This window comes from Podarcis filfolensis, assembly GCF_964270895.1.
Source record: "Podarcis filfolensis genome assembly, chromosome: 3".
NCBI lineage: Eukaryota > Metazoa > Chordata > Lepidosauria > Squamata > Lacertidae > Podarcis > Podarcis filfolensis.
This window is the reverse complement of record NC_139606.1, coordinates 64,460,739-64,481,918: the sequence shown is the minus strand read 5'-3', so window position 1 is coordinate 64,481,918 and position 21,180 is coordinate 64,460,739. Positions and strand designations below refer to the sequence as shown.

Here is a 21,180-nt window from a genome sequence, read left to right as displayed (position 1 = left end):
AGTGTCTTCTGTTATTTTGTGCCTTTATTCCCAAGAAACAACAACAACGTAAATGAATGCATAAATAAACAAGGAGCTGTAAATCATTTACTGCCCTTCTGCAGAGCAGAATGGAAGCATATAAAACACCCAGAGGGAGAATCCCAAAGGGAGTTGAGGGAGGTCCTCCTCCTCCTCCCAGATAAAGGATGTGCTAAGCGGCTGCTATAGTAAAGACAAAAATGTGAGGTGGGGGGAAGGGTTTTCTTCTTGGGGAGAATTCAGCTCTAAAATAGGTGGTGACTTTGGCGTGAGTAATCATGGTCTCCAGTGGCTATCTCTGTGGAATCCTATTGTTGGACCCAGAACGCCCTTGCGTCTTCAGGCAGGAGGCATTCAAGTTTAGAAAGGGAGGGGGGGACACCACAGGGTAAAAGCTGTGAGGAACCATTTACACCACACCCTCATCCAAACCCTCATCCAAGAGACAAAGTTGAAAGGGCGGGAAGTCTCTGTTCAAGTTCCTGGCTGGTGCTCTTTGAGGAAACTTCGGTTGTGATGGCATCTTGCAACATGCCCTTCTCTGCCCTCTTGGCGGCTTCTCTGCTGATGTCTTCAAGCGGGACCAACACTGGGGAGGGTGAGTTCTCTCAGGAGGAATCTACTGTACTTTGAAACAATGTCTAGATCTTCTGTGGTATTATTGGTCCAATTCTAAATTTATCTTTGTCATATCTACAGTTTAAATGTGTTTGTCATAATGTAGCTTTGAAATCATAGCTTGTGGCACACTTTGATGTTTCTGTGCGTTGTGGCAAAGGTTCAGTATAGATACCTTTACAGGTTTTTTAAAAAAATTACAGAGTCACCTTTTCTATTGAATCAATGTTAGTAATAAGAATTGGCCTGGACTTGCACACCACCTTTGTGACAGTAAATAGATTTTAGAATAAATAATACACTGTTAAAGTACCTGGTTGGAAATTCCTGAAACTGCTTGCCTCGATGGGTATGTATCACTTGTTGCAATACTGTACTTTCTTTAAACGGTTAATACAAATTTGCTGGTTATAATAAACCATGTAAGGCTTGTGATTTTAGGCTACTACTGATGTCCCCAGTTTTAATAATACTCTAAACTGAGAGAGAAAGTATCTGGGTGACTTTTTATTTTCCTGGTCTAAGGAATGCAAGCTTTCTTGAGGAGCAAGAATGAACCCTAAGAAACACAAACGCCAGCCCTCCTTCATGTAGGCTGGGGGGGGGCCCACAGTGGGGAAAGAGCGAGGGAGCAAAAGTGGGAGGAAAGGAGGAGGGGAAATCCTCTGCAAGTAATCAGCTCAGACTTGTGGCAAGGGAGAAAATGAGGTGGAGGGATTAGGGCAAAAACAAACACACAACACTCTATAACACTGCAAACTTTCCACCACTGGCTTTGGTGCCACTCACCATCACAAAGATTATCTTTGTGGGAATGTGACCGTGACAGACAAAAAATGATTCTCTAGTCTTGCATTCAAGGAGAGAACTCCTATGCCATTAACATTTGTGAACGTTCAGAAGTGGGAACACAAGCTAGTCTGAGTTGTCTTTTTTTGGGGGGGAAAGGTACAATTGATCCCTGCTGGAAAGTTATGAAGCAAATTCTGCAGGCACCCTTCTAAGCAATTTATGTGATATGAGCCAACCTGGCTGCTCCCATCTTTCAGTGTTTAAGACAATAAGTGAAGTCAGAGAGGTTATTAAGGAGTTTGAATGCCAGGTGATAGAGATCCCTGGGTCCTTAGGATCCACTCTTTTCACTTTGTCCTTAATGCACTTTTCCTGCTTCTGTCTCATTTTGTACTCCTTGAAATTTCTATAGTTTGCGCTTCCTTTTTTGCCTAGAAACTAGAGATGCATGTTTCCTGGTGATGGGTTAATTTTAGTACAGTACTCTAGAAGTTGTTTTCTGCAAATCCTGCCACACAACAAGTGCAGGTGGATGCTGTAGAATCCCACCCACTGCAAAATAACAAATGGGAAAACTTTGCAAAGCACATTTAAAGCTAAAGACCAGACATGCATCAAGAATTCATTATTGCAGCTGAATTTTATTACATGTCTACTGATGAGTCTTTGCTGTTTAATAGGGTTTATTCCCAGGTAAGAGAGTACAGGGTCGCAGTGTAGGTTTAGGGTTGGCATTGGGGAAAAGCAGGGTTCTTGTGTCTTTAAGAGCTGAATGGCAGCTAAAAATTCAATAGGTTAAGCATTTTCTAGTATGGACATACAATTGGGGAAAGCTTCACCTGCTGACATTCTGTCTGTCAGACATTTTGTTATGTGTGTGGGAGAAGATTTATTTTTGGGACCCTCCAACCCACCTGCAAAAGAGGTTACAAATTTGCATATTACATAAAGCATCTGTAAATGTTATGCAAATCTCTCTCCTCTTTTGCAAGTTGGACAGAGGGCCTTAACCACACAACAGTGGACAGGGTACAGAAAATTCTGTTGGAACCCCTGTGCTCCAATGCTTCAAGGGTGAAAGAGGCTACATCTATTGACATCCATGCTATCACACAACTGCTAAAGGTACATGAATCCTAAGATGAATTGTGCCTAGTCACTTTCCATCAGAATAGCACTGTCATGCTCAGAATAATTCTGCGCATGCTGTTGTTCAGGATTTTTGCTGGCACTCTCCTCCCTTCCCGTAAATTAACTGCTGCTTCTTGGCAGCTTTACAGACAGATTGGCAGCTGCAAGGCTCTAGCTTCTTTCAGCAAAACTCTGGGAACATGAAAACAGGAGTAATTCTTATCACATCATTTTACATGTGGACAAGTAGGGTAAATTTTTGAAAGCTGGCCCACCAGCCTTTGGGCATAAGTCCTCCAGATAAAGTTTGATAGTGAATAAAGAGACACAACAATATTTCCCCATATCCTTGGATAAACAACAACATATTTTTCTTAAAATTCATAGGACTTCTTTATTACTGATTTTAGAAGAACACAGGTGGCACTCCATTTTAAAAATCTACAGTTTCTGCTGAATTCATAAAATAGCCCACTCTGTTCTACATTCTACAAAACTATAAATGTTTTAGAAATATTTTTATTAGAATATTTTTGTAGAATAGTTATCATTTATCATTTATCAGTTTCCGTATGTTTGTTCCATGTGTTCAACTTTTTATTTTGCATTATACATCTAAGACTGAAACCCTTTCTATGTCCAGGGCAGCTGTCTACCAGCTCCATCTGGTATGCAGGCTAAGACCCTACCTGCCCGCAGACTGTCTCACCAGAGTGGTGCATGCTCTAGTTATCTCCTACTTGGGCTACTGCAATGCGCTCTACGTGGGGCTGCCTTTGAAGGTGACTCAGAAACTACAACTAATCCAGAAATGCAGCAACTAGACCGGTGACTGGGAGTGGCCACCGACACTATATAATCCCAGTCCTAAAAGATCTTCAGTGGATCCCACTATGTTTCCGAGCACAATTCAAAGTGTTGGTGCTGACCTTTAAAGCCCTAAACGGTCTTGGCCCAGACACTGAGGTCCTCCTCTGAGGGTCTTCTGCTGGTTCCCTCACTGCAAAAAGTGAAGTTATAGGGAACCATTAGACAGAGGGCCTTCTCAGTAGTGGTGCCCCCCCCCTGTGAAACATCCTCCCTTCAGATGTCAAGAAGATAAAGAATTACACAACTTTTAGAAGACATCTAAAGGCAGCCCTGTATCAGGAGGTTTTTTATGCTTGATGTTTTTATTATGTTTTTAGATATGCTATAAGCTGCCCAGAGTGGCTGGGGGAACCCAGCCAGATTGTCGGGATATAAATAATAAAATTAGTAGTAGTAGTAGTAGTAGCAGCAGCAGCAGCAGCAGTATTATATTGTAAACCACTCTGTAAACTGCATTGTAGACCACTTACAAATTCAGAGATAGATCAGTTCAGTGTTCTTCCATTGTAACATCAGTTCTAGACTACAGCCCAAATTTATTTTCAGGATTCAAAAAACAAACAAACAAACAAAACCTGAGACAGTAATAATAGTCTAGGGGTTTGGGCAGGGGGTATTTTCCATCCCTTCCCCTCCCTTTGAAGCCTCATTTGCTAACCTCCTCTTCCAGTTGATAGAAAAATCACAGCCTAGATTAGTCATTCATTTCTGAAAACAATTCTGTGCTAAGATTAGGCTTTCAATACATACTGATCAACCACTGAAAGCAATGTGCTAATTCACCTTCCATTTTAGCTACCCAAAGGCTAACAATTCTTTCCTGAATGTAAATTATATTTCTTTCAAGCCAATAACCTCTGTGACATTTCAGCAGACCATTAATAAGTAAGGACCTTCAATGGAACCTGCTCTGCCATGCTTCAAGAAGCGCAAGAATCAATTAGCCAAAAGCTCTGTTAACATTATTTGGGTCTGATAAATATACAATTTCTGAAAGGCCAGAGCTAATTGGTGTTCTGAAGATACTTCCATTGCATCCAAAAACTAATCTGTTTTATGAAAAGCCCTGCAGCTGATTTGACTTGGAATACAGAAACAGGATTTGCTATCAAGACAGCCCAACACAAGTAGACTCTCAACTCTATAGTGACCTAAACACTTAAGGCAGTGACTCATACAGCAAATTATTGAGGAAACACTAGTCTCCCATTATCTTATTCATCTTCTTTGGCGATCACTCGTAGCTGAGTAAGATTCTCTTCTATAAACACAGTTTTGACAATGAGTCCGTAAGTGACTGTGGAAGCCAATTCTGGATCCACACGTCTTTCCACAGTGGTGACATTGGTTCCGGGCGGGAGTTGATCACGGTGTGGATTTGCCAAGAGTGCCTTCCTCTTAGCACGTTTCTCCCTTGCGTCCTGAGTTTGAGTGTCTTCAAAGCCCATGACACCTTTGGTAAAGGCTGTTCTCCAACTGAAGCACTCCAGGCAAGTGTTTCCCAATTGTTGGTGTTTATACTACATTTTTTTAGATTTGCCTTGAGGCAGTCTTTAAACCTCTTTTGTTGACCACCAGCATTACCCTTTCCATTTTTAAGTTTGGAATATGGTTGCTTTGGAAGACGATGATCAGGTATCCGCACAACATGACTAGTCCAACGAAGTTGATGTTGAAGAATCATTGCTTCAACACTGGTGATCTTTGCTTCTTCCAGTACACTGGTATTAGTTCACCTGTCTTCCCAAATGATGTGTAAAAATTTTCAGAGACACCATTGATGGAATCTTTTGAGGAGTTGGAGATGGCGTTTATAAGTGGTCCATGTTTCACAAGCATACAGTAAGGTTGGTAGTATAATAGCTTTGTAAACAAGCATTTTGGTTTCCCTGTGAATGTCGCGGTCCTCAAACACGCTGCACTTCAATCGGGAGAAAGCCGCACTCACAGAGCTCAGGCAATGCTGGATTTTGGCATCAATGTCAGCCCTTGTGGAAAGATAACTGCCCAGGTAGGAGAAGTGATCAACACTTTCCAACGTTACACCATTGAGTTGGATTTAATCACTCTGATGTTGCCACTTATTGGAGATATGGAAGACCTGGCCCCATATTGACTCATATCTACAAAGAGAGTGACCAGAAAATCAATAGAATGGGACTCAACAAAACCAGCTATCTTCAAAAAGCTCAGTAAAACTAGAAAATAGCTTACTCCCCCTCACATTTGTAAACTCTGTAATGATCCTCATAATCAGGAATACAACAGGTCAAAACACCTCCTTTCAAACCACTCTCTTCAGATCCCCCAATCCACCTGTGAAAGAGAGTTTGGGAAGCCGTGTTTCCCAGCAGCTCTTGCACCTTAGAGGCTGCTGTTGAGTTCTAGGCATCAGGGGAGCTGTGAAACGTAATTATCCCAAGTGTCTTGAGTCCACACCCTGGAGGACTCTGGTTTACAAGCTCTCTCGTGTTTTTTACTCAGCTGTTGGAGCACTGTATGTGCCAGGGAGAGAGGCAAGCCTTACACAGATCCATCTAGAGCTCTTGCTGGGGTCAAACTACTGCCAAGTGAGTTTGGGAGAAGGAAAGGGATGGTAAGAAGGGAGGGAAGACTGACTGACAGCTCTGGCAGGCTGTCCTACAATATAAGTCAGGCTCCAATGCAGAAGGATCCAAGTCTGGGGAAACTCCTGTTTGCCTCCATCACAAGCAGGAATATGATTTCCCATCATAGACATCAAAACCTATTGAACTGCTCCTGCAAATGGAATAGCTTTCGCCCATAATATTCCTGTATCTTATGGCAAGGCAAGAATTCTGATACACCTGCCAAAAAAAAACCAAGCTTGGATAAGCAGCAACAACTGGTATCCTCAGTGAGGAAACAGGCACTGTAGCTGTTCCACGGCTGGGACAATCTGGTCTAATCCTAGATACCATTAAACTAGTTTAGCATTTCAGCTACACTGAAGAATACACAAAACTGAAGACACTAGGAAATACCTTTATTGCAGTGGGTCATAAGACTGGGTTATACAGAAATGTTCACTTTCCCATAATAGTAGTAATCATTGTAAGAATTGGACATGAGTGACTGGCAATGTTTGCAACTGGGTCACAAGACCCCACATTACAAGTAGGGCTATGTCATTTTTGGAGATTGCTAAGAAACCGGTACTCTGCTAGGGAAAAACTGGTCATGCACACGTGAGTTCTGAACTGCAGCCAGTGCATCTGATTTGGGCTTTAACTTTGGTAAGAATCCCAAAGAGAGTCAGTGTGGTGTAGTGGTTAAGAGCGGTAGACTTGTAATCTGGTGAACCGGGTTTGCTTCCCCGCTCCTCCATATGCAGCTGCTGGGTGACCTTAGGCCAGTCACACTTCTCTGAAGTCTCTCAGCCCCACTCACCTCACAGAGTGTTTGTTGTGGGGGAAGAAGGGAAAGGAGATTGTTAGCCGCTTTGAGACTCCTTCGGGTAGTGATAAAGCGGGATATCAAATCCAAACTCTTCTTCTTCTTCTTCAAGTGTTCTGGGAAGCTGCAGAATTCACTGATATTCACTAACCTGTATTCTAGAATGTATCCCAAGAATAATATTTCCTTTGGAATTTCACCTTTGCTTTTCAGCGATCCAGATTCAAACTCTGTACATACACACATGCAGATTACACACACACACACCAGAAAGCCGGGACTTTTCCTCCCATTCTTTCCCCTTTAACAAGCAGTGTTTTTATATACAGACACAGAAATCAACGAGACCATCATATGTACTAAGGACCTGATTGAAGTAGAAATTCCGAGTGCATTCTTCCTGTCAAAGAACCCTCCAATATTAGTAAGTACTGTGATTTTATAATTTTAATTTAAAAAACAATCCATTTGGTCACTTTAACATGAGGTAATCCCCTTTATTTTGGATGTGTGAGTGCCAATGCATATTTAGCAACCACTGCATGCACATGCACACACACATGGGAGGTACCCTGAAGTTTGTAGAATTGCAAACAAAAAAATGGGGGGCGGCGGACCCAACAAGGAGGGTGGGACCCAAAGACAGCCCAAGGAGGACTGAGTTCCCATGAATGTTGACGGTTGTGTGTGGTGGTGGTGAGGTGAGAATGGAAGGGTATGGCTGGCCCCCTGAACAGGAATACCCCATAGTGCAACATTTTGTTGTACAGTGATACCTCGGGTTACATATGCTTCAGGTTACATACGTTTCAGGTTACAGACTCCGCTAACCCAGAAATAGTGCTTCAGGTTAAGAACTTTGCTTCAGGATGAGAACAGAAATCGTATTCCGGCGGCGCGGCGGCAGCGGGAGGCCCCATTAGCCAAAGTGGTGCTTCAGGTTAAGAACAGTTTCAGGTTAAGAACAGACCTCTGGAACGAATTAAGTACTTAACCTGAGGTACCACTGTATATCTCATTTGGGGGGTTTTCTGGATGCTTTCCTTTTTCCTATTACAATTCAATAACCCAGAGGAGCTCATAAAGAGTTGTGGCTAAGAGCCCATTTCATTGCCTCTAGTTTCTAGAACTGTAGCTTATGGGGACATTATTTATCCAGATCTTATCTGTAGAGATCTTCCTCTATCTTCATGGTCATATGCTTTATATTCTAATTTTCTGCGAGTTGCCAGCCAGACAATGATAAAATGTGAGCTGGTACATTGCAGACTACACCACATCAAAATATTAGGAAAATGCCAGGTCTTTCTTAGTGCCTTCAACCATGAAATATTTTAGCTGTACTCAGAAAATTCAGGGGAAGTGCCTTTTGAAAGGAGGGGTAGATTTTTCTCACGCTGCCGCTTTCTCTGTGTCCAACCCCTAATGGGATCATAGGCTACATCACATGAATGGATTTTCACTCCCCCCCAAAATTGTTACTATCACATGATAGAATGTACCTGTCGATAGAAGGCAGGTTGGCACTTGGTAAGATTGTATCTTGATGACTGTGAGTCCCAGAAGGCAAAGGAGGCATTTTTCATGCAATAATGCCATGCTTCCAAGTGAAATGACAGGTGTCAGTACTAAGGATATGCTGATTAGCTAGTGCAACTGTAAACATAATCTAAAATTGTGTTGAGAATTATATTGTAAAATTAAAAGGAAAAAGAAAGGTTTTTCCTTTGCAGGTCTCTGATTTACACCTTAATGACCCAGCATGTCAAGGTACTCAAGTAGGAAACCTCTACATATTCAGCATTAAGACCAACTTCACAGACTGCGGAACACGAATGGTAATATGCAAAAGATGTTGCTGTAGTCTTATGACTTTTTACATACCTTCTATGCACACCGCATTTATCCTCTTGTATCCTGCTTATTTAGTATACGAAAGAACAGCTTTTGAAGAATGACAGAATCTCACACACATTAAATTCTATATGGAACTAAATAATCATCTGCTTTGTCTCTATTCATAATGTAAACCACAAAAACATCATTCCTGCCTTTTAGAAACTGATTGAGAATAGCCAAAATACCAAGAACCAGATTAACATGTGAATCATACAGAGGTGGCATAGATTTATATGCAGCTTTCAGCGGTTCTCAACCTGTGGGTACCCAGATGTTGTTGGACTACAACTCCCATCATCCCTGAGCTCTGGCCTTGCTAGCTAGGGGTGATGGGAGTTGTAGTTCAACAATATCTGGGGACCCACAGGTTGAGAAAGGCTGTGACTTGATTGTGTTTGTGAAAGTGTGTGTGTGTGTGTGGTGTTGCTTTTTATGTATTCCGTTTCTTACATGTCCTTCATGATAAGGTCCCAGGGCAGATTACAGCAATTTAAAAATACAATATTAAAAACAGTTCAAAACAAGTTCCAGGATATTATTGGATTCTATTATTTTAAGCAAAAAACATTGGTTAAACATTGGTTACCTTCACACCATACATTAAAAGACATTACTTCCCTCAAATAACCCCGGGAACTGTAGTTTGCTAAGGGTGCTGGAAAGTGTAGCTGTGTAAGGGCTAAACTAGAGGTCCCAAGATTCTTTGGGTGAAGCCATGTGTTTTAAATGTGCCTTAACCATGTTATGTGGATGTGGCCATTCTAGGGCGGCAGAAACTATACCAATACTCAAAATCCCCCAAGTGCATTTGTGACTTATCACAGTATTTCACTACACATCTGGATTCAAGGACAGAAGCAGTCTGTTGAGGTCTCTAGTGCCTCTCCCTGCCCAGAAAGAATTATGCTATTACGGTACTTGTGTGATCCTTAATCTCTTTCTTTGAACTGGGAGAGCAGAATGCCTAAGAACTGACCTGGGTCTGGGGCTCTGCTCAATGGACCTTTGATAAGACATCAGTGAGGATCTTCCTTTCCTTACTGGGTGCTCTGGTTCAGGCGTAGGCAAAGTCGGCTCTCCAGATGTTTTGGGACTACAATTCCCATCATCCCTGACCACTGGTCCTGTTAGCTAGGGATGGTGGGAGTTGCAGTCCCAAAACATCTGGAGGGCCTTGTTTGCCTACGCCTGCTCTAGTTGGTTAAGGTGCAAAGCTTCCAAGTCAGGAAGAACAGCTTCAGAGCATCCTTCAGTTCCCACTGCCACTACATTATTATTTTCCTATCAACTTAAGTTTTGGGACTTACTGGGATATTTTTGTGTTTTACTAACTTGCAGGATTCTGATGGTGCACATATTATTTTCATCAACACCATACAGAACCACCTCTCTGATATAATCACAAGAACTTTTATCAATATCACATTTGCCTGCCGATATCCTATTAATTATATGGTACAGCAACCTAATGGAGAAAATAAAATCAGTGTTGATATCAGGTAAGCCTGTTGCCCTTGTTGTTTGCTGTATACCAATATTGTGCCTGGATTAGAAATAGACAAATCTGTAAATTATGGTTTCTCATTTTTCCAATTAGTTATCACCATTTCCAAATTAGTTTGTGATTTGTTTATTTTTAAATCTACATGCACACATTTTGGAAGACCATTTCCGATATATGCATTTTTGCAAGCAATGTTCCCTAACATGATACATTTTTGTATTCCCCCCCACCAATACAAACATTTTTTGTGTACACTTTTCCATATCATGCAGTATTTGGGCATGCTTTTTTGATTGCATAACTGCACTGTAATGTTTGGAGAAGTGTGAATTTTGAACAGGAGCTGCATTTTGGTTCACATATTGGTTTGGGAAGTGCAAATTACGTATGTTCACATTTAAATACAAACTGAACTCATTTCGTCCTCCAACCCAAATCTGGATTAAAGTCACTTGAGAAGTATGCAGACAATATTGGGTTAATCACTGCACTAAGTCAGATGCATAAATAGTGTGCTCTGTTGAAGTTCCTTGAGACGAGTGGGACTCTCTTGCTTAGAGCTCTTACCGTGTTTTCCATAGCATAGCTTCTGTGCAAGAAAGGCAGGCATGCATCTAGTTAGGACAAGCTTATTGTTGTATCACCATACTTGGGAAACTTTCACTGGCTGAAAGTTTCTGCCTGTAATGTAGCTGGTCCAAGTCACAGGAGCTTGCCAGAAAAAAGTTGCAAATTTACTTAAAAGGGTATCATCAGCACTGGCTACTAGAGCTGCTCCATTCCTTGCAACCTGATCCTAGGCATTTGTGTATAATACTGAAGTACCAGTATAAGAGCTCTGCAATGCCAGTGTTGTAATTTCCATAGCTGCCCAGGCCTCACCATTAGGCTTCCCTAGTAAATCATGCACACGTGTGTGTGTGTGTGTGTGTGTGTGTGTGTGTGTAATGACGACAATTATCATGGAAATTGTGTCATTTCAACATCTCCCTCATATCTATTTGTCTTTGTTTGTGGCAGGACCATCACACTAAATACAGAAGATGGAAATTTCTCTGTATCTATGATGCTGTACAAAGACCGGCATTTTGAAGACATGTGGACTACCATTCCCTTTCTGACTCTAGAGGACAACGTATTTGTCAAAGTGAAAATGGTACCTGGGGTTATTGAGTCCCTGATGAATCTGAGAATTGAGGTGTTGGATAGATAGCAAAGGCAACACACCTTCATCCCACCAGGCACAAGCCAAGATACATTGGGGAGGAGGGAGCAAAAGCAACACGAATCTGAGAACATTTTTGAATGTGACTGTTTACTTGTGACTTACTTTATTATCATCCATTTGCAGGAGTAGGGTTGGGAGAGGATAATAAAATACATAATTTTTTAAAACAGAGAATGAATTTCCTATCAAACATAAGGTTTCAGACAGATAGCCAGTGGGAATAGGGATATCAGCAGCATTAGGGCTGAGAGCTAACAATATCCAAATCAGAGAATCTACATTCACCCATAGGCCTCAGCCTTACCTGTTCATGGATAAATCCTAACCAGGGGCCTGCGGAGAAATGAAGCAGCAGATCTACCCTACTGCTCTAGCACCAGCTAAGGGTGAAGGTAGAAGACACCCCCCTCCCCATTTTTTGCCATGCCAGGAAATGGTATAATTCAGGGGCCCAAAATAAGGCCCCTAAGGGGACATGTAAGGAATTGGATCCAGGAAAACTAAAATTGTTGGCACCCACCCCCTACTCCAAAATGTCCTGATTTGGAGCTTACCATTTTCCACTGCTGATGGGAGAAGCCAGCAGACACAAACCTATACCCCATCCTAACACCGCTCATCCACCAACCTTGTGGGTGGGGGAGGTACTCTTTTTCTGTGCATGTATTGGGGGGTGGGGAATGCAGAAGAGAAAATTGCTTGCAATAATCTGTATCTCTAGGAGAAGGTGCACTAAAATACTGGTAGATTTTTGCAAGGACTAAAAAAAAATATTGCAAACTGATGCAGAACTGATATGCCAAGATGAACTGAAGTCTGGAAAAATACAAAACAGAGAGAACCCAAAATTGACAGCTTTGTCTAGCCCTAGCTGCCTTGTATTTGTACCCAGCATCTAGTTGTCACAGTTTCTTGTTAGCTGTCATGGCTGACAGTCATTGTTAGGCTTATCCTCCATGTACCTATCTAGTCCTTTTGAAAGTTACTGACTTAAGAAACAAGAACCCTGTTTATGTTCTGTCTCTGCATTTGGCAGGTCCCAGGCAACTTAATCATTAGGCTTGAAAACTGCTGGTCTACCCCAACGAAGGATCCTGTTCATGCTGTCCAGTATTCTTTTATCAGAGACAGGTTTGTATCCCGCTTTGGTAAAATGGACAACTCATTCTGAAAACATATTGGGCTGAGCTTTCTATTTCATTTAAAAAACAAAGCAAAATGACTGCTGTGAAGGGGAGGCTGACCAGATGAAGTCAAAGCTGTGCTTCAAGAGTAGGTATTATCAGCTTCAGACTCATTGATCTCGTTGTTGAGAATACTAGAACACACTCTGAGGGAGACTGTAATCAGAATGTTAGTAATAGCAAAAGGTTGCTTTGGTGAATGGTGCTGAATTTGACCTCTCCTCCTTACTGTTTCCTCTTCTCTTAAGCAAATGAGCCAGAGGCTTATTTTTCACAAATAGCAGGTGCCTTTGCATCCTTGTGCAGGCCCATCTCTCTTTATGTAACAAGTAAATACATGTTTGTCCATATGTGCCTGTACCTCTAAAGCTGTACATGTAAACAGTATACCGTATTTTTCGCCCTATAGAACGCACTTTTCCCCCCCAAAAAATGAAGGGGAAATGTGTGTGCGTCCTATGGGGCGAATGCAGGCTTTCGCTGAAGCCTGGAGAGCGAGAGGGGTCGGTGCGCACCGACCCCTCTCGCTCTCCAGGCTTCAGGAAGCTATCCGCAAGCCTTGGGAGCCCACGGGAGTTCCCGCCAGGCTCCCAAGGCTTGTGGACAGCAGCCTGCAGCCCGAAACCTGGGGAGCGCAGCGGAGCGCGCCCGGGATTCGGGCGGATATCCTCAAGCCTGGGGAGCCCGGCGGGAGTTCCCGGGCTTCGGGTGCGCCCCGGGCTTCGGGCAGATATCCGCAAGCCTGGGGAGCCTGGCAGGAGTTCCCGCCGGGCTCCCTAGGCTTGTGGATAGCAGCCTGTTCTGGGGGCTGCGGTCGGGGGAAGCTCGGGCTTCCCCCGCCCCAGCCCCGCACCTGGGGGGAAAATAATTTTTTTTCTTTATTTCCCCCCCAAAAAACTTGGTGCGCCCTATAGGGCGAAAAATACAGTAATTTGAGTAAATCAGCCTTGAACAATGGCAGAATCCATAGCTTCAATGGTAACCCCAAGTACCTTGGCATAGATGGTTTTTCTGACTTGCGAGGAGCAGGGAACAATTGGTCACACTGAAAGGGCTGGTAAAATGGAAATACATGCCCAGTACAGGCCTCTTTGATGCAAGAAATGCTCACAGTTGAAAAAGCAGTCTAATACTGTAGTAGTATACTTTTGAGTCAAATACTTTGCACTAAGACTCGGTTTTTTCTAGGTAGTCTATCCATAATGTGTGTATTCATTTTTTGCAGAGATGCCAGCTTTTGATGTAATCATATATTTTTGGTTTTGTTCCTGCATAGCTGCCCACAATTTGTAAAAGATGAAACCCTATCAGTAATAACAAATGGAGAAGGTGAAGAAGCACTCTTCAGGATCCAAATGTTCAAATTTGTTGGCATCGCATACAACCATGTTTTCTTACACTGCACAGTTCAGATTTGTCATGGCACAACAGCTGCTTGCAAACCAGTAAGTTGATTTTTTTACAGGAAAATTTCACATTCAAAATTTGAATTAAAACTTTGCATTTTGCACTCAAAGTTGAGGCTATTTTTGTTCTGGTGTGTTACTGTAAAAGGGAATGAAAAGAAAATGCTAAAGATGGCATTTCCTTCTAGCAGCTGGACTCTGAATGGAAGGGAGCCTGGCTGGGGGGAAATGATTGGGGAGACTAGCTGTGAGGCAAAAAGAAGCACACAATATGTTTCAATAGGAGCCCTTGTCTGCACATCGCTATTGAAGCCCCCCTCATTGGTCCTTCAGAGTCAAGTATTTTCTGTTGTGCTGTTCCACTTCAACCCATGTGTTTCTGGAGTGTGTCACACATGAATATTCATCACATATCACTTCATCATTTTGTGGCAACTTTAAGAAATGAACGAGCTATCAGAGTACAGTCCTCCGAATGGGAAAGGCATCTTGAGATTAGAGTTAACTGTAGGAATGCTTCAAGAAAAATATGTTAATGTGTGCATTTAACAGATCCTGATTTGTCAAAGCTAAGAAATTGAAAGGTTTTTGCAGCCGCCAATGAAGGAGAATCCTTTAAAAAAAAAAAAAAGCTGACTGAACAATTGATTATCAGAAGCACTGGAGCTCATTTTTTTTGTTTATCTTCCTCTGTGCTTTTTCCCGCTTGGTATCAGAGCTATCGCTGCAGATAAAACTATCATTTCATAGCTTTAATTGCAGCCAGCTCATACAGCTACAGGTTATCAAATAATGAGCATGGGTGTATGACTCATCCAGTCTCTTTCCATCAGAGCTGGAATGATCCAACCAATATCCAGCATCACCATTTATTAAGGCAGAACTGGAAGCTGCCTGGGTTTGTCTTCCTGACCCAGAGTCTGTGACATGGGAAGATCAGAACGGTTTCTGGAGTTGAGACAGAGAAGAGGTGGTGGAGGAATTCCTGTAATCTGGCATACAATGATTGTTGTGGCTTCCTCCCCTTCCTAATTTGGAAGGTTACTACAGAGCATGCAATTGTCAGCGGGGAGTTTGGGGTTGGGTGGAGAAGGGCTAAGGATGATAGTGTATGTACTGCTTTTACAGATTCCTTAATCACAGCCTTTCAAACACACAATGCAGTGTCATAGGAACATATCTGAAAAAGTACTTAGTCCCAATGGCAGTATGGTGACCTTTACTGGCAGTCAACTAGCAAATTATTTCTGCAGTTAAAGCAGGGCTTTTTAACAGATGCAGTATAATATCCTGTTTCAGAATGACACTGTTCCTTAAAACTGTTTGTATCTGAATCATCAGCTGGTAGGTAACTGAATAGTATCCTTGTAAATTATTTTATAAAATAGATGCTTCTACCTTAGTAGCAATTGCCATTGTTCTGAAAAAACTCCAGAGAAGGATTTATTTCTAGTGCTATAATGAAAATGTCATTATACTTATATACGGAGCAAGGACAAAATGAAATCTGAAGTCAGTGTGACGCTTTGGATGGAGACAGTTATAATATCAGAGGCTAGCACTAGATGGCTTATAAAACAGTTCAGGCCAATAACAACAGTGACTCTTATGCAAGCAAGCCCCATTCAGTTAAATTTAAGAGTCTACAGTGTATGTAGAATGAGAACTTTCTACAGAGTAGTAGTGTAGAGTTCCAAAATAGTGAGTCATGTGGATCATAGGCAGTTTTCTGGTTAGTTCACTATGGGACTTATTACTTGCTTGCTCATAAAAGAGATGCGTAAAAAAAATAGGAGACATTACATCTCAAATTCCTACATAACATAAAAGAAATGCTGTTCTGCTATTCCTTCTGGTTTCCATGTTGAGCAGTATCTTCTGCAGTAAACCTTCAGGTCATCCACACACACCTCTTTCTTTCTCTCTCTCACACACGTGCACACACAATGCTTAACTTCCTCTAGTCATACCCATTGCCATCTTCTTCCTACTTCCCTTTGGGGATGGGCTATAGCTCATAGTTAGAACGTATGTTCTGCATGCAAAAGGTCCCAGGTTCAATCTCTGGTACCTCAAGTTAGGACTGGGAAAGACTTCTGCCTAATACCCTGGAAAGCCACTGTCACTCAGTGTAGGGAGTACAGAGATAGATGGGCCAATGGTCTGATTTGGTATATATATAAGGTTGCTGCCTATGTTCCTATGATGGATAGATTGCAAGAGATTGGTGGGTTGCGCATCTTTATGATTCTAATAGCCTGACATAGTGTGTTAAGCAACTTTATGACTGAACATTCATACATGTCCCTGCATATCACCCTTCAGTACTTGAGTTGGAAAACTTTGGCAATGTACCGTATTTTTCGCCCCATAGGACGCACACACATTTCCCCTTCAATGCAGGCATTCGCTGAAGCCTGGAGAGCGAGAGGGGTCGGTGCACACCGACCTGTCTCGCTCTCCAGGCTTCGCGCAGATCTCTGCAAGCCGTGAGAACCCGCGCCGGGCTCCCGCGGTTTGCGGAGAGTTGCCTGCATGCCGAAGGCTGGGCGCGCTGTGGTCAGCGCGCCCAGGCTTCACGCGGCTATCCGCAAGGCGAGGGAGCCCGGCGCCGGGCTCCCACGGCTTGTGGACAGTTGCCTGTTCTGGGGGCTGGGGTCGGGGGAAGCTCGGGCTTCCCCCGCCCCAGCCCCGCGCCTGGGGGGGAAATAAACTTTTTTTCCTTTATTTCCCCCCCAAAAAACTAGGTGCGCCTTGTGGGACGGTGCGTCCTATAGGGCGAAAAATACGGTACTTATTAGTTTGTTAGACACCCTAAATTCCTGACTCCAGTAGGTGTTATCAAGCCGCCTGAACCCCTGGATCCAGAAAGGGTTAAAATCTAAGCCAGGCCAGTCTCCTGATGTGGCAACTGGCTGGGAGATTAAGAAAGCAAAAGGAAGGTTGTTGTTGTTTAGTTATTTAGTCGTGTCCGACTCTTCGTGACCCCATGGACCAGAGCATGTCAGGCACTCCTGTCTTCCACTGCCTCCCACAGTTTGGTCAAACTCATGTTCGTAGCTTTGAGAACACTGTCCAACCATCTTGTTCTCTGTCGTCCCCTTATCTTTGTGCCCTCAATCTTTCCCAACATCAGGGTCTTTTCCAGGGAGTCTTCTCTTCTCATAAGGTGGCCAAAGTATTGGAGCCTCAGCTTCATGATCTGTCCTTCCAGTGACCACTCAGGGCTGATTTCCTTCAGAATGGATAGGTTTGATCTTCTTGCAGTCCATGGGACTCTCAAGAGTCTCCTCCAGCACCATAATTCAAAAGCATCAATTCTTCAGCGATCAGCCTTCTTTATGGTCCAGCTCTCACTTCCATACATCACTACTGGGAAAACCATGGCTTTAACTATACGGACCTTTGTTGGCAAGGTGATATCTCTGCTTTTTAAGATGCTATCTAGGTTTGTCATTGCTTTCCCCCCAAGAACCAAAGGAAGGTAATAGGCCAATAAGAAAGCTATGGAGAAGGGGTCTGTGCCAGAAGGCAAGTGGGCAGGGCCCCTCCTCCAACTCCTAAATAGATAGTGAGAAGACAAAGGCAGAGTTGGAAGTAGAGTCTTTAGAGTTGGCTGTGACATGACCAAGGGAGAAAAGTTAGAGAGCTATGGCTGATATTGATGACATCCAAGGCTGTCGCTATGGGAGAAACAAGACCATTTTGGGGTGTTAATGTTGTGGGCCCCTCCATTGCAGGCTCAGGTTCTATATATGTGTAAAGGACCCATATAAAGACACCGGTTTCCACATTGTCTCATATCCAAAAGGACACATAGACCCTTGAACCTAGTACCCCTGGAATCTTGTAGGTAAGAAAAGGTAAAGGGCCCCTGGATGGTTAAGTCCAGTCCAAAGACAATATGGGGTGCGGCGCTCATCTTGCTTCAGGCCAAAGTAGCCGCCGTTTGTTCAGACAGCTTTCCGGGTCATGTGGCCAGCATGACTAAACTGCTTCTGGTGCAACGGAACACCATAACAGAAGCCAAAGTGCACATAAACGCTGTATAGTTTCCCATCACGACAGTACTTATTTAACGACTTGCACTGGCATGCTTTCGAACTGCTAGGCTGGCAGAAGCTGGACAGAGCAATGGGAGCTCACCCCATCATGGGGATTCGAACCACCGACCTCCTGAGCAGCAAGCCCAAGAGGCTCAATGGTTTAGACCACAGCGCCACCCACTCCCAGAGATTGGGGTGGCATGTAACAATACCTTTCATTCTGACTGGCAAATTATATTCTAAGTAGCCTTTTACCTAACCAAATGGGTTTACTTGTAATCCTAGGGTTTCTTATTGTGCACTACAGTACTTTGATAATCACTTTAGGCTCACATATATTTACTAGTTGCGTTTTTTCTAGAACTGCACAGATGACAGTCTGACTAGAACTAAAAGAGAAGTCCCACCCTTTTCTAGTCACATGGTATCTTATGGCCCTATAAAGCGAAAGGTGGCAGATAATGAAGAGACTAATGTTGGTAAGTGGCTAAAAAAGTGCATGCCTTAAAATATAAATCTTCAATAGAGTTACAGAGAACAATAGTGGTTCTCTTTTGCAGCATACAAGTGTCCAATCTAGTAGAATAAAGATAATGGATGGAATTCAACATCATGCTTGATGAACATCCTCCCTAAACAAGCATTTCAGCTTACCAGACAGAACCACCCACATTCCCACCCCCGTGCACTGTTTTGGGGGGATATGGGGAGGAGATGGGGGGAAACCTTATTGAGTAAGCAGAAATCTTTGTGCAAAAATTGAAAAACATCAATTAAGCAACATCAATTAAAAATCCTAATGTTAATAATATAAGAAGTGGTTCATCTTCCATTCCCAGAAGAATGACTTTAAACACACTGAAAACTCACCTAAGTGACTGGCCAGTAAATGTGTATGTCTGCAGGTTCCGTATTCAGCATCTCCAGGGAAGGAGAGTCGGCAAAGACCTCGGCCTGTGATCCTGAAGAGCCATTTCTAGTCAGAGTAGACAATACACTGGGCTAGATGGACCAATGATGAGCACAATGCAACTTTATGCATTTGTAGCAAACATCTCAGATCAGGATATTCCTCTCTGGTGCAGGTGAAATCCATGTTGCTGCTCTGTTTAAAGCAGCATGCAAATGCAATTCAAAGTTTTATAATGGTTAACATTATTTCACACATTAGATTTGGTGCAAAAGTATTAACTTTTCTGGAAATCGTTCTGCTTTTTTTCAGACAGAGGAAAACTTCTACCAGTAGACATTTTGATCCTTAGTGGAATTCTGATGGCTGTACTGGTGACAACTGTAATTTTTGGAAACCTTTTTCTTCAGTCACGGAGGACCTACCCTACTATGCAAGCACAACTAACAATGTCCCGTTTTCTCAACTCTGAAGTACCATCATGATTAACTGTTCCCATATATTTACATATTCTATAGAAATCTACTGATATTTTTATCTAGCTACAAGTAAAGATTACCCAAAGTAGGTAAATAATAAATGTAAGTGAACCTACAATTTGAGGACCACTTCAGATGTGAACTGTGTTCCCAACTTCTCATGCACAAAATATGCCCTGAAGATTGTATATATGTGTACATTTTGCTGTGTTCATACAGGTCCTGATGCAATGCTTCTCAGTATAATCGCTGGGTGAGTGTGCATGACCATGGATGAGTGTGTGCTCATTATACTTGATGAGCTGGATGCTGATTGCATATAGTTTTTCCTTCAGAAAAGTGTTATCCACATAAGAAATTTTTCATGCTTGAATAGCCATTCCTCCATTACATACATTAGATACACGTCTCTGAGGAAAAACATTTATTTTCTGAGATTTCACCCCCCCCCCCATGGAAGCGGTCAACAAGTCAGCTGTCATTTCATTTTTATTGAATGTTATAGGTATGATCTATTGCTCAGACACTCAGATGAAAACTACGGCTTTCCTACTGTTTGCTATGAAATGGCTTATGTTGTTATTAATTGCTATCAATTGTCCTCAATAAGCAAAGCATTGTTTAGTAGCAGAAACTGGTGAAATTGTGTGACCCATCTTCCCTTTACTCCTTTCCCCCCTCTGTGCTGCATCAAAGAGTTATGGCACAATTCTGCAAGTGCAGTACTTGCTAATTTTATGAACTGTTAAGATTTATCTGAGCTACTTATAATAGAATTATTTCTGAATAAACACTGATCTACTGCTAAAAAGTTTGTAATGCTGAATGAAACAAGACCTTATTTCCCTGACTACAATATTTATCACAACCTCCAGAAAGGTAGCCATGCCCCCTCTATAGCAGCAAAAACAACCAAAAAGAGGTGAAGATTAACTGTTAACATCTTACTGTGACAACTACAGCAGCATGCTTAGTACACTCACTCATATAAACCCACTATTTTCTGAAGTCCAAGTTGATGCTACAAAGAATACCTTTATCAAGAATTTAGCTAAGTAGGATGTAAGCCCAACACAGACAAAATTGTTCTGGATTCTCCTGTCCACAGGTTCCAGGAGAAAGGGATCCCTTCAGTAGTAAAAGGGGTATGCCTCCTTGTCCTGAAAAGAGGTCGGGGTGTGTGCATGCTTTGATCCCAGTTCTGTCTCCACAGCCCTTCTGATGGCAGTGAGCTCCAGCCATCTTTACCACCCATCTTCAAGATGCTAAGGAGAAGGGGGCTGGGCTTTCTCAGCACAATACATTTCTTTATAGCTCAACAAGTCATCATGCAACTATAATTTACAGCAGCAAATTTCGTCAGACTCCAGGGGTCAGCTGAAAGACCAGCAACGTTTGGCTCTTCTTGAAATTCTTCTATTCCAGCTGGTCATTACAACAACTCTGCATTTAAGAAACAGTGCTTGAGTTTTCTTTTTTCTAACTCCCTCTCAAATGCTTTTCCTTTTGGGATAAAAATGATTTAATAAATAAATAACCTGTGGACCTCCAGGCGTTGTTGGACTCATCAGCCCCAGCCAGCATGGCCAATTGTCAGGTATGATATCCAGAGGACCACCCTTGTTTTTATAGGTTCCCTAATGCAACATATATTCTCACAAGGTGCTGGCAAATG

At 42.6% G+C, this 21,180-nt stretch overlaps 1 protein-coding gene across 1 annotated transcript in view; it reads left to right on the top strand.

Moving 5' to 3' along the window:
* The first annotated feature begins 306 nt into the window (after window positions 1-306).
* LOC310759978 (pancreatic secretory granule membrane major glycoprotein GP2-like) overlaps window positions 307-21,180 on the top strand; it is a 52,072-nt gene continuing 31,198 nt past the window's right edge. The window contains exons 1-9 of the mRNA XM_083607825.1: window positions 307-619; window positions 7,179-7,273; window positions 8,583-8,687; window positions 10,087-10,247; window positions 11,273-11,408; window positions 12,517-12,611; window positions 13,941-14,109; window positions 18,478-18,595; window positions 19,339-20,129. Of these exons, the coding sequence (XP_083463951.1) occupies window positions 538-619; window positions 7,179-7,273; window positions 8,583-8,687; window positions 10,087-10,247; window positions 11,273-11,408; window positions 12,517-12,611; window positions 13,941-14,109; window positions 18,478-18,595; window positions 19,339-19,511 (1,134 nt within the window). The 5' untranslated portion in view covers window positions 307-537 and the 3' untranslated portion in view covers window positions 19,512-20,129. The remainder of the gene's footprint in view (window positions 620-7,178; window positions 7,274-8,582; window positions 8,688-10,086; window positions 10,248-11,272; window positions 11,409-12,516; window positions 12,612-13,940; window positions 14,110-18,477; window positions 18,596-19,338; window positions 20,130-21,180) is intronic.